At 57.2% G+C, this 13,216-nt stretch overlaps 1 protein-coding gene across 3 annotated transcripts; it reads left to right on the top strand.

The window, feature by feature from the left end:
* Positions 1–128: 128 nt before the first annotated feature.
* On the top strand, positions 129–6,531 carry C11H11orf21 (chromosome 11 C11orf21 homolog). Of its 3 annotated transcripts, XM_016920189.4 has the most exons (5): positions 129–238; positions 1,226–1,310; positions 1,381–1,474; positions 2,445–2,718; positions 4,241–6,531. In XM_016920189.4, exons 1-4 carry the CDS (start codon positions 133–135, stop codon positions 2,688–2,690), a joined length of 531 nt encoding a protein of 176 aa, XP_016775678.3. In that variant the 5' UTR covers positions 129–132; the 3' UTR covers positions 2,691–2,718; positions 4,241–6,531. The 3 variants fall into 3 exon arrangements, with proteins under 3 accessions (XP_016775678.3, XP_054517858.1, XP_054517859.1); XM_054661883.2 differs by lacking the exon at positions 1,226–1,310; XM_054661884.2 differs by lacking the exon at positions 1,226–1,310 and having other exon boundaries at positions 4,246–4,384.
* The last annotated feature ends 6,685 nt before the right edge of the window (positions 6,532–13,216 follow it).

The raw sequence follows: 13,216 nt of genomic DNA, 5'->3' as shown, positions 1-13,216 counted from the left end.
CCCCGGAAGAAGGGCAGGCAGGAAGGGGAGGGGCAGTGAGGTTGGCTCCCCCCACCACCTCACCCTGGTGCCCCCAGCCCAGCCCAAGACACCAGGGCATTTGCTGACATCTGAGGCCCTTCCCAGGAAGACATGGCTTCGTTCTTGGTGTGGCCACTGAGGACGGCGCTGAGAGGGGGAAAGTCATGGGCAGGGCCAGGTGTGGGATGCGGAGGAGACGGCGCCCGGGGAGGAGGAGGTGAGCTCCCCGTCCTGGGAGTGAGCAAGTGTGGACTGGGCCTTGGGGGCATAATCCTTGGAGGAATTTGGATGGGGTCTCCTTGGAACATCATTATTGAGGTGTTCTTAGGAAACACCCTTTGAAATGCCCTGTGACAGCTTAAGTTTTGAGAAGGTCATTGGTTTTAATGCCTTCGTGGGCGGCACTCGTGGATATTTTGTTACAGAGCCTTCTTGGGGCCACAGGGGTAGGCTGGGGCCTCGCTCACACTCACGTGGGGCCTCCAGGGGGAGGCTTTGTAAACCTCGAATTTGCAATTACACCGAGCCGTGTAATTACGTGTGGGTGGGGGCAGCGCTGCGGCCCCTGTACAGGCAGGGTTTCCGTGGGCCTCTGGGGCAGGGTGGGCCTGAAGAGGGTGAAAATGTTCCAGGTGAATCCACCATTCAGGGACCACTCCAGGCCCTCCCAGGAGCGCTAACAGGCGGCTCTGCTCGCCCCTCGGTGCTGGAATTGCTCCTCCTACATTTGGTCAGGACCTCGTCGAGGGGGAGGGGGCCCCAAGACCTGCAGGCATGGCAACCCCAGCGTGGCTGTGGGAAGAGGGCCCAGCTGCCGCCCGCTCAGGAACGCTGCTGGAGGAACTGCTGAGGCCACCGCCTCCCTCCCTCTGCGGAGGGAGAACCAGGAGAACCAGGAGGGACAACCAGGACCCCCGTCCAGCCCAGCACCCCCAGGCAGCACCCTCTGCAGCTCTGGCCCCCAGGAATTCCCACCCTGAGTCTGTGGGGGCTTGTGGAGACCTCAGATGCCTGGCACCCACAGTGTCACTTCAGCTGGGGGCCTAGGTGTGGCTCAGACTGGGGCGCAGGTATGAATGTAGGGGTGGCAACAAGAGTGAAGGTACCAGGTCTAGGGGCAGGAGGCCCCCGGGCTGTGCAAGTGGCCAGCCCGCCCTTTCCAGGGAAGATGAGCTGCTCTTGGCTATGTCTGGTTCACCCCTAGAATTGTCTCTCTCCAACCTTGACCTCCCTGGAGCTGGTGAGGCGGGCCTGGAGCACCACCCGCTTCTGGGACACCTCTGCATCAGGTCTGAAGAATTTCAGAGCAGGGCGGGCCTGGGTTCTTGACCTGTCCTGATGGGCATCTTCTCACACCAGCGCTGTGCCCAGGTGGCCTCACTTGTCATCTCAAAGTGGCGTCGAACCCCCTGACAGGTGGACGGGAACCCCCGGCTGGCCCTCCAGAGACCAGGTCTGACCACAGCCCCCCTCACTGTGCCCCACCAGCAGGGGCAGGGAGCCGGTGGAACCCCCACGCCCTTTGCTGAGCCACACCCTCCCACCCCAACATCCCCTCTGCAAGAGGAAGTGGCTTGTTGAGGGGAAGCCACTGTGCAGGCTACTGCCCACCCCACACCCTCCTGCCCACCCCACACACCCCTGCCCACCCCGCACACCCCTGCCCACCCCGCACACCCCTGCCCACCCCGCACATCCCTGCCCACCCCGCACATCCCTGCCCACCCTCACACAGCCCTGTCCACCCCACACACCCCTGCCCACCCCCACACACCCCTGCCCACCCCACACACCCCTGCCCACCCCACACTCCCCTGCCCACCCTCACACACCCCTGCCCACTCTCACACACCCCTGTCCACCCCACACACCCCTGCCCACCCTCACACACCCCTGCCCACCCCACACGCCCCTGTCCACCCCACACGCCCCTGCCCACCCTCACATACCCCTGTCCACCCCACACGCCCCTGCCCACCCTCACACACCCCTGCCCACCCTCACACACCCCTGTCCACCCCACACGCCCCTGTCCACCCCACACGCCCCTGCCCACCCTCACACACCCCTGCCCACCTGCTCTAGAGGTGGTGCCGGCCGCTGGGAGCCTGGAAGACCCCTAGAGCAGCGGGTTCAGCCCCAAGGAGCTGGCCCAGGAGGACAGCTGCCCCCACCCCTACCCCACCAAGGAGCCTGTCCTAAGGGCTGGGCCCCACTGCAAGCCGGCCTAAGGGCCCCTGGCTTTATTTCCAGGGAAGAGATTGGGGGTGGATGCATGTGCAGGCGTGGACGTGTGTGCAGGCGTGGACGCGTGTGCATGCATATGTGTTTACCCGCCAGGGACTTCCTTTTTCCTCTCTCCTTCCTGTGAATTCCTGGGTCCCAGGTGCGCCCGCTCACTCTACAATGTCCTTACCCACCAGGAGGCCCCTGGCTCAACGATGCCACCTGCAGCTGCCCAACCCTCCGCCCATGGCGCCCTTGTTCCACCTGCCACCGCTCATGAACCTGTGGATCACCCAGCTCTGCACTGGCTCGCCTGCTGCTGCTGTCTCAGTTTACCTGGGCAGTCGCCCCTGGCTATCTGGCTGGGTTGGGACTTGGAAGCAGGCCCCTCCTCTGGGAAGGTGTGTCCTCGGGCCAGGAGGTGGCAGCCTCTACCTTCCTGAGACAGGGACCCTTTTCTGTCCATCAGAGGTGAGCAGCCGGGCTCTGAGGCCTGGAGCCTGGGGGCCCCTGTGCTGTCTGTGAGCGCGGCCCCTCCCACCGGGGAGGCACTCAAGAGCTTCCCACCTGCGTCACAGCGAGTGGGGCCTGGAGCTTGAAGAGACCTGTGGGGACCACGCGGGCACCTGAATCTGGCTCCTCTCTGTCCTTTGCCCTGATTCTGAAATCCACATCCCAGGGGCTGCCTTTGCAGCCTCTCCTGAGCTCAGGGAGGAGGAGGGCAGCTCCCCTTCTGGATTACCCTATGCCTGGGTCAGCTGGGTGGGCCCCAGGGGACCTCTGAACCCCTACTGCCTGGGCAGCCCCCTTCCCCTGGAGGCACCCTGGCCTGTCCCTTGAGAGCCAAGACCATACTCAAACTGGGTTCTGGGCTCTGGGCACTGCTCTGCTCCCAACCAAGGGAGGTTCTGGGGCATGGCTGCCCGGGCCTTCCCTCTCAGTGCCATGGGCTGCTGCCTCCGCTGGCGAACTTCAGTGGGCACTGAGGGGCACCCTGCTTCCCACCCCCCAGGAGCCTAGGCTCTGCCCTCAGTGAGGGCAGAGGGGACCCAGGGATGGCTGCCCCTTCATAGACACAGCTGTCTCCCAGGGGAGTCTAAAGGGACCCCACACCTGCGTCACAGATACCAGGGACAGACTGTAGGGGAGGCGTCTCTATCCACATCCACGCTGTGCCACCCACTAGTATGTGGGGCCGGGCACCACCAAGCCTGCTGTCCTGCCTGGGCCACCCTAGCCTGGGCTGAGACTCGGCACCCCGTGGGGGTGGAGGAGTGGGGCAGAGGCAGGAGATGCCTGGGGTAAGAGCCAGATGCCTTCAGAGTGACCCCCTGGGCCTGGGCAGGACTGGGGGCAGGGGAAGGTCCCGCTGGCAGAAAAATGCACATCGGACCCTCCCCCTAATGGTCCCCACACTCCCTGTGCAGACAAGGCAGGCTGCAAGGCAGAAGCTTCCTGCCCCATTCCTGGTGGTCAGCGTGCTTTATTTAGCCCTTGATGAAGAGACTGTTTCATGACCAGCTGGGGCAGTGAGCTCCTGACACCTTTAAAGGTGCAGTGTTGCCTCTCTCAGGGACCTAGAAGTGAACGCCCATCCCCATTCAGGCCAGACACCGATGCTCAAGGGTCAGGGCCCAGGCCCGTTGCCAGGCTGCCCTCTCTCTGGGACAGGTGCAGGGACCCTTGGGAGGGGCGCAAGGTTGCAGAGGATCTTTGAGCAGCATGAGGAATATGGTGAGAGAAGGCTTTAGGAGGCGGGTTCAGTGTCAGCGTTCGCTATGGACAGAATCGTGTTCCTGCAAAATTCATAGGTTGAAGCCCTGCCCCCCAATGAGATAGTGTTAGGAAGTGGATCTCTGGGAGGTAATTAGGGACAGATGAGGACATGAAGGTCTCTGGTCCCATAGGATTAGTGCCCGTATACCAAGAGACATTTAGGAGCTCCCTCTTCTCTCTCTCTCTCTCTCTCTCTCTCTCCTTACATGCACTGAAGGACAGCTGTATGAAGACACAGAGAGAAGGCAGCCATCTGTAAGCCAGGAAGAGAGCCCTCACCAAGACTGGAATCAGCAGCACCTTGATATTGGACTTCCAGCCTCCAGAACTGCAAGAAATAAGCACCTGCTGTTTACATGCCCAGCCTGCAGTGCTTCTTTATGGCAGATTGGAGCTAACAGAGAGAGCTCCCAGCACTCATTCATTCACTCATTCATTCACTCACCTCATGTCTACTAAACAGCTCTGGGCTGGCTCTGGGAAGCAGTGAGTCACATACACTGCCCCCAGCAACGTGTGAAATATGTTTAGAGACAGTGGGCTACAGCGGAAAGGGTAGATGCCCTGAGAACCCCAGCGGTGCTGGTCAGAAGCACAGGCCTTGTTGGGCTGAGGCTGGCATGGGGTGAACCTGGGGAGCCTCGGGGGCAGAGGTGATAGATGTGGGGTGTTTCAAGGCAGTGAGACAAAGAAGGGAGATGGGTGGTGCCCCCCAATGCCAGGCTTCACCAGCCTCCCAACACATGAGTGTTCACCCACCTGGATGAGACACCTCTGTGGACTTGGGAGTGAAGGCAGTGAATTTGGGCAATGCTGGAGGCTGTGCAGGTGGGAGGTGGGACAGGGGCAAGAGGCCGGGGCCCAGGCAGGAGCTGACAGCCCACCAGTGGTGCTCCCCTGAGAAGCAACCTCAGTGGGTGGCTTGGGGTCTGCTGGGCTGTCCCCACACTGACACCCTGGCTGCAGGGCCCCCTGTGTCCCCACTGATGGGTCTTGGGAGCTGTGTGTCCTACTCAGGGCCATCCCTGCAGCCCATGCTCTCTGGGTGACCAGTTGCCAGCAGTGTCCCCCCTGCCTTGGGCGGAGGCTGAGGACCCCAGGGTGGGAGGGAAGGTGCGGTGGGGGCTCAGCCAATGCTGCCCAGCCCGAGGGTCCCTCACATGTGGGCCGCACCCCTGCGTCAGCCGGAGTGATCTCTGCTTAGGATGGTTTGAGGTGAGTTCTGATATCTCAAACACCAGCATCAGGGCCAGGGCACACAAAAGAAGAGTGAGCTGGTCAGGGGTGTCCCAGTTGGGAGCTCGCTCACAGTCTTTAAGGAGGCAGGGCACAGCCCAGCGGGGGTGGCCACGAGGCCCCGGGCCTGTGGCTGAGATGGCAACTGGCACCGGCAGTGATTGGAACAGTCCAGCCCATGGAGCCCTGTGGCCTTGGCCGGTGGCTCACGGTGCCACGGGAGCTGGAGCAATGGGTGGCCTCCCTTGCCTGGTGCCTGAGTGAAGGAGGACTGGGTGCCCCTGAGGAAGGACCTTGCCATACTCCTACAAATTTACATTATTCTTCTTTCCCCCAGTCTCCCCTCAGGGACCTGCAGCCATTTGCTGGGGTGGCTAGTGGAAAGGGGGATCATCAGACTCAGGGGGATTACTGGACACTAACTCTAACCTGACACCCACTCCTGGGGACACAAACACCCATCGGATCTAATAGAGGAGGGGCGTATGGAGGTCAGTGGGCTCACGGAATTCTAGCTCAGGTCCAACCCTCGGTGGGTGCAGAGGTCACTTCCCTAGCCTCAGATGGGTGAGTAAACAGACGTATGTGGCAGCCAGCAGAGCCCCCACATTTGTTCCCTGACCTGAGGGTGGGGGCTACTATGGTGGGAAAGGCCAAGTGGAAGCCATTGGGGTGAACTCTGCCTAGGAAACTTGTCAGTCAAAAGCAACCTGCAGCCCTGGAGGGACCGCAAAGGTCAGTGCCGCCATCGAGGACTTGGAAGATGCAGGGTGGTGACCCCCGCTGCAGCCTCGTTCCACTCATCTAATTGGCTTGTGTGGAAGACAGGGGCGTCCCGGAGAAAGAAGGACAGTGAATTCTGGTAAACTTAACCAGGACTCCAATTGCAACTGCTGTTCCAGATATGACTACTGATCACTGGGGCAAATCAAAGCATCCCCGGACACCTGGTCTACAGCCATTGATCTGGTGAAAGCTTTAATTTTTAATATAGATTTTATTTTTTAGAGCAGTTTCATGTTTACAGAGAAATTGAGCATATTTGAGAGTCCTCATATAGCATCTCTCCCTACACACAGTTTCCCTTATTATTCATATCTTGAATTAGTGTGATACATCTTTGCAATTGATGAACCAATATTGACCTAGTCATTGATCAGGTTACATGAGGGTTCACTCTTCTTGTTGTACATGCCGTGAGTTCGGGCAAATGTGTAATGGCATTATCTCCACTATTACAGTGTCACACAGAATTATTTTACTGCCCTAAAATCCGTCTGTGCTCCATTTATTCTTCCCTCCCTCCCCACTGACTCCTGGAAACCACTGATCATTTCATTGTCTGCATAGTTTTGCCTTTTCCAAAATGTTTTGCAACATGGGTCATATGACCCACGGGTAGGCAGGAAAACATGGGTAGGAAAACCCATGTAGGAATGACCTAAAATGCTGTCTGCTTTCTGGGAGTCCCAGAACAAGAGAAGGCTCTGCAGCAAGTGCATGTGGCCATGAAAGCTGCTGAGCCACTTGAGCCACGGGACCAACAGATCCCATGGCATTTGAGGTGTCTGTGGCAGGTAAGGATGCTGCGTGGGGGCCGTGATAGGCTCCTGCAGGTGAATCACAGCCCAGGGCCCTTAGGATTTTGGAGTCAAGCTCTGCCATCCTCTCTGGATAACTCTGTGGATTGCGTCCAGGCCTCCATAGAGACTGGACAGGCCACTAAGTCACCACGTGATCTGAACTGTACGTCATGAGTGGGATGTTGCTGGACCCAGCGAGCCACAGACTTGGGCATGCACAGCTGTGTTCTGTCTTCAAGTGGAAGCAGCATATACAACCCGGGGCTCAGGCGGGCCCTGAAGGCACAAGCAAGTTACATGAAAAAGTGGTTCCAACACACGTGGTCCATACTCTGGGCAGGGCCCCTAGGTGTTTTCATTTTTCCTGGAAGGAGAGTTCGGAGCTACAGGTGCCACCCACTCATGGTCAGTTGCTCCTGGCTTGGCCAGATGGATGGTCAGGGACTTGAAAGGAACACATTTGGGAAAACGGTAGCAGGAGGTGTGGGGAAGTGTTGTGTGGTTAGAGCTCTCTGAAAGGGCAGAGCGTGAAGATCCTCGCAGCCCATGTGACATGTGCCAAAGGGCAACCGCCTAAGCCGAGGAGAAGCTCAGTGACCAGGTAGACAAGATGGCCCTTTCTTTGGGCATCAGTCAGGCTCCTTCCCCAGCCACCCTGTCATTGTCAGCAGGCTGGTGAAGATAGAGACTGTGGTAGCAGGGATGGAGGTCACGCATGGCATCGGCACAGGGGCTCCACTCACCAAGGCCCATCCACTAAGTGCCCGCCTGCCCCAGTGTTGCAGGGGATCTGCCAGCCTCCAGGTGGAGTGGATGATATGAGACAGCTGCCGGCATGGAACTGGCGCCGCTGCGCTTTCACCAGGATAGAGGCTTGCTCTGCAGGTGGACTGGCCCTCCTTGCCCACGGTGCTTTTGCCGAAACCACCTGTGGACTCGGGAGCGCCTCATTCGGCATTCTCACACTGCTGCTCAAGGAATTCACCACAGTTAATGGAGTAGGGTGAAGGCCCCATGCTTGTGACCTTGGAGGTCTTCCGTGGTCCTCCTCTCCCCGAAGCAGCTCACGAACAGGACCGTGGAATGGCCTTCGGGAGACTCACACGGCGCCTGCTGAGTGGGGACGCTTTGCAGAGCGGGCCGTGTCCTCCAGGGGGCGGTCCAGGCTCTGAATTAGAGTCAGTCTGCGGAGCGGTTTCTCCTGCCGCCCAGACCTCACGGTTCTGGGAGTCCAGAAGGGGAAGTGGCAATGGCTTCTCTTTCACCCTCATGACATTCTGCTGGTGATGTGTTTGCTCCCTGTCCCCGCAACTCTAGGTCCTCTTGGTGTAGAAGTCTGCGTTCTCGAGGTAGGAGAGTTTCCCGCAGAGACACCAACGGCTCCACCAGACTGGAAGGTGAGATTGCACCAGGCCATTTTGGGATCCTCACTGCAGAGAATCAATAGGTAAAAAAGGCAGTTACTGCCCGGGCCACGGGACTGATTTTATCAGGCGGAATCGGCCGGGTTGCACAAGGAGGATGAGGAGGAGCACGTCTGGAATGCAGAGGGTCCCCTGCAGCGCCTCTTAAGGTTCCCATGTCCTGTGATTAAAATCATGGAAAACCATCACCCCTGATCCAAGCAGGGCCACTCATGACCCAGGCTCTCCAGGAATGAAGGCTTAGGGCATCCCACCAGGCAAAGAGCCACATCAGCTGAGTGCTTGCGGAGGCAAAGGCTATGCGGGAGACGGAGGCTGAAACGCTAGTTCCCGCTGCTCGGCTGCTGCAGAAACGAAGCCTATCACAGGTGTGCGTGTTTCTTATTTTGATCCGAGTGTATTGGGTAGGACCACATTAGCCACTGTTTCTTCTCCTCTTCCATTCCCTACCACTTCATACGGTACTAGTGTATGAAGAGTACGTTTGATAGTAGTTGATATTTAATTATTTCAAACATCTCAGTGTTTAAATTTTAGGCTATCAGGCTGGGCACGGTGGCTCAGGCATGTAATCTTAGCACTTTGGGAGGCCAAGGCAGGCAGATCACCTGAGGTCAGGAGTTCGAGACCAGCCTGGCCAATGTGGTGAAACCCCGTCTCTACTAAAAATACAAAAATTAGCCGGGCGTGATGGCCCGTGCCTGTTATCCCAGCTACGTGAGAGGCTGAGGCAGGAGAATCGCTTGAACCCAGGAGGTAGAGGTTGCAGTGAGCCGAGATTGCACTACTGCACTCCAGCCTGGCTGACAGAGTGAGACTCTGTCTCAAAAAAAAAAAAAAAAAAAAAATTAGGATATCAAAGGGAGAATGAGAATCAGCTGAATCCCATTCCAGCTGAATCCCATTCCAGCTGAATCCCATTCCAGCTGAATCCTATTACCCCTTTGCTATCTTTTTTTTTTTTTAAGGGGAAGAACACCTAGAGATGAATCAGGATCAGGGGCTCTCCTCCTCTCTGGGGGAGAGGGGGGCATGCTGTTCTCTTGTATACGCTTGGCCACATCTTGTTGGGTGGAAGAGGGATTTGACTTTGTCTTTATTTGGAAGTTAAGTATGATTAAAAATTGTGGGTGGGGAATCAGAGGACCCCATTTGTATGAAATGTCCAGAACGTGCAACTCCACGGAGGTGGGAAGTGGGTCAGTGTTTGGCAGAGGCTGGGGCAAGGGGAGCGGCCGCTAGTGAGTGGGGAGTTGGTTTTGGGGGTGCTGCGGGAGGCAGGCCTCTGCGAATATACTGAAGCGGGGAGTTGTTTTTGGGGGTGCTGAGGGAGGCACGCCTCTGCGAATATACTGAAGCGGGGAGTTGTTTTTGGGGGTGCTGCGGGTCGCACGCCTCTGTGAATATACTAAAGCGGGGAGTTGTTTTTGGGGGTGCTGCGGGTGGCACGCCTCTGTGAATATACTAAAGCGGGGAGTTGTTTTTGTGGGTGCTGCGGGAGGCACGCCTCTGCGAATATACTGAAGCGGGGAGTTGTTTTTGGGGGTGCTGTGGGTGGCACGCCTCTGAATATACTAAAGCGGGGAGTTGTTTTTGGGGGTGCTGCGGGAGGCACGCCTCTGTGAATATACTAAAGCGGGGAGTTGTTTTTGTGGGTGCTGAGGGAGGCACGCCTCTGAATATACTAAAGCGGGGAGTTGTTTTTGTGGGTGCTGAGGGTGGCACGCCTCTGAATATACTGAAGCGGGGAGTTGTTTTTGGGGGTGCTGCGGGTGGCACGCCTCTGTGAATATACTAAAGCGGGGAGTTGTTTTTGGGGGTGCTGCGGGAGGCACGCCTCTGTGAATATACTAAAGCGGGGAGTTGTTTTTGGGGTTGCTGCGGGTGGCAGGCCTCTGTGAATATACTGAAGCGGGGAGTTGTTTTTGGGGGTGCTGCGGGTGGCACGCCTCTGTGAATATACTAAAGCGGGGAGTTGTTTTTGCGGGTGCTGAGGGAGGCACGCCTCTGAATATACTAAAGCGGGGAGTTGTTTTTGGGGGTGCTGCGGGTGGCACGCCTCTGAATATACTGAAGCGGGGAGTTGTTTTTGGGGGTGCTGCGGGTGGCACGCCTCTGTGAATATACTAAAGCGGGGAGTTGTTTTTGGGGGTGCTGCCGAGGCACGCCTCTGTGAATATACTGAAGCGGGGAGTTGTTTTTGGGGGTGCTGCGGGTGGCACGCCTCTGAATATACTAAAGCGGGGAGTTGTTTTTGGGGGTGCTGCGGGTGGCACGCCTCTGAATATACTGAAGCGGGGAGTTGTTTTTGGGGGTGCTGCGGGTGGCACGCCTCTGAATACACTGAAGCGGGGAGTTGTTTTTGGGGGTGCTGCGGGAGGCACGCCTCTGCGAATATACTGAAGCGGGGAGTTGTTTTTGGGGGTGCTGAGGGAGGCACGCCTCTGAATATACTAAAGCGGGGAGTTGTTTTTGGGGGTGCTGCGGGTGGCACGCCTCTGAATATACTAAAGCGGGGAGTTGTTTTTGGGGGTGCTGTGGGTGGCACGCCTCTGCGAATATACTGAAGCGGGGAGTTGTTTTTGGGGGTGCTGAGGGAGGCACGCCTCTGAATATACTAAAGCGGGGAGTTGTTTTTGGGGGTGCTGCGGGTGGCACGCCTCTGCGAATATACTGAAGCGGGGAGTTGTTTTTGGGGGTGCTGCGGGTGGCACGCCTCTGTGAATATACTGAAGCGGGGAGTTGTTTTTGGGGGTGCTGTGGGTGGCACGCCTCTGTGAATATACTGAAGTCGGGAGTTGTTTTTGGGGGTGCTGCGGGAGGCACGCCTCTGTGAATATACTGAAGTGGGGAGTTGCTTTTGGGGGTGCAGAGGGAGGCATGCTTCTCTGAATATACTAAAAGCCCCTGAATGGTACAGTTAAAACAGTGAATTTTATAGTATGTGAATTATATTTCAATAAAGCTGTGTAGAAAACAAGAGATACAGGTGGAAGCCCATGGGAGGGATTGGCACAGTATCGCCCTAGCTGAGCGGGATGTTCATCTTCCAGGACTCCCAGAGCTGCCTTGTTAGGGGTAGGGTGGGTCACACGTGGCCTGAGCCAGCTCTGGGTGGTGGAGGGATGAGGCAGCCATGCTCTTTTTAAGCCTGGAAGTTTGCTAAATGCACCAGGGCCCTTGCCGCTCTGCTGTGCACTGCAGTAGGTCTGGGCAGCAGTGGCATCCTCCTGGGAGTCTGGGCCCCAGCCAGCTGCCTGCCCTGCTGCCAGGCAGGAGGAAGTGGCATCCTGGATTCCACGTCATTCCTGGGAGTCCCCTGACTCTCAGGAGTCACCAGTGAGCTCCACGCTCCTGAGTCCAGGAGGCCCCCTCGGTCCTCACTCCAGCCCTCCAGGCATGGGGGGACCAGGTCCTCATGTCTTCCTTGCATTTCCCGTTGCTGACTGTGTTGCCCTTTCTCAACCTCTCCCTGACTCTGCCTACTCCCTCGGTGGAGGAAAAGGGCTCTTCCTGCCTTTTCTGTTCTCTCTCCCACTTCTTGCATGGTCCCTCAGTGCCCAGGGGCTGAGTTGCCACTGACTGCAGGGGACCCTCCAGCCCAGCCCCTTCCATGAGCCCCTCAGCAATGGTAAGAGGAATCAACAGGTCCTGGGGCTCCACACTGTCACCCCACTTATCTTTCATGTGTTAAGTTTTAACTTCGAGCCCCTCATTGGAATTTCAGTGGTGGCCTCCCATTTCTGTGGGGATAGTTCCCAGGTACCCCAGACTCCGCACATCCACCCAGGAACCCTGGATCCCTGCAGCCCTTCCCCCGAGGGCCAGCCTCCCTTCTCCTCTCGGACGAGAGCCCAGCAGCCACTGGAGCTGACTCCTCACCCCACCCCCGTGAGCAGTACTGACGCTTTCTCCAGGATGCTTCTTTTTAAAAACAGTGTGGTAAAATCAACATAACACAAAACTGACCATCTTAACCATTTTAAACTACACTTCAGCGGCATTAAACACATTCATGCTGTTGTGCAGCTGTCACCACCCTTCATCTCCAGAACTTTCTCATCTTCCCAAACTGAAACTCTATCCCCATTAAACACTCGTTCCCCATCCCCTCTCCTAGGCCCTGGCACCCACCATCCACTTTCTGTCTCTATGGATTTGACCACCCTAGGGACCTTCTACCCATGGAATCACACAGGATTTGTCCTTTTGTGACCGGCTTCTTTCACTGAGCCCAGTGTCCAGAATGGCTCTCAGGTCGCACCTCTCTCCTGGAGCCCATGCAGCCCGCGGGTGCCTCTTGCAGCTCTGCCTACAATAGCCCCCTTGCTGGACTCACAGGTCCCACCCCCACCCCATCTAATCTGTCCACACAATAGGCAGTATGACCTTCTAAGAGCTGGCACTGGCTGCCGGAATGTGTACCTCGCCCAGGCTTCCGTCCCCAAAATCAATGCTGGAGAAGCTCCAGCATCTAGAGGGAGAAACAGCCTTGAGGAAAAATCAACAATGTGGCAAATCTCTAAGAATACTAGAGGTGGCAGGGCGCGGGGGCTCACGCCTGTAGTCCCAGCACTTTGGGAGGCCGAGGTGGGCAGATCACTAGGTCAGGAGATCGAGACCATCCTGGTTAACACGGTGAAACCCCGTCTTTACTAAAAATACAAAAAATTAGCCGGGCGTGGTGGCGGGCGCCTGTAGTCCCAGCTACTCGGGAGGCTGAGGCAGGAGAATGGTGGAAACCTGGGAGGCGGAGCTTGCAGTGAGCCGAGATTGCACCACTGCACTCCAGCCTGGGCGACAGAGCGAGACTCCGTCTCAAAAAAAAAAAAAAAAAAAAAGAAGACTACAGGCTGTGGTAAACTGGTGTGCATGTGCACGTGTGTGTGCATGTGTATGTGTATGCATTGTGCATGTGTGTGCATGCCTGTGTGTGCAAGTGTGTGCGTG

The sequence above is a fragment of the Pan troglodytes genome, chromosome 9 (genome assembly GCF_028858775.2).
Source record: "Pan troglodytes isolate AG18354 chromosome 9, NHGRI_mPanTro3-v2.0_pri, whole genome shotgun sequence".
NCBI classification, from domain to species: Eukaryota; Metazoa; Chordata; class Mammalia; order Primates; family Hominidae; genus Pan; species Pan troglodytes.
Note: the sequence above shows the minus strand (reverse complement) of the source record. Positions and strands in the feature narration are given on the sequence as shown.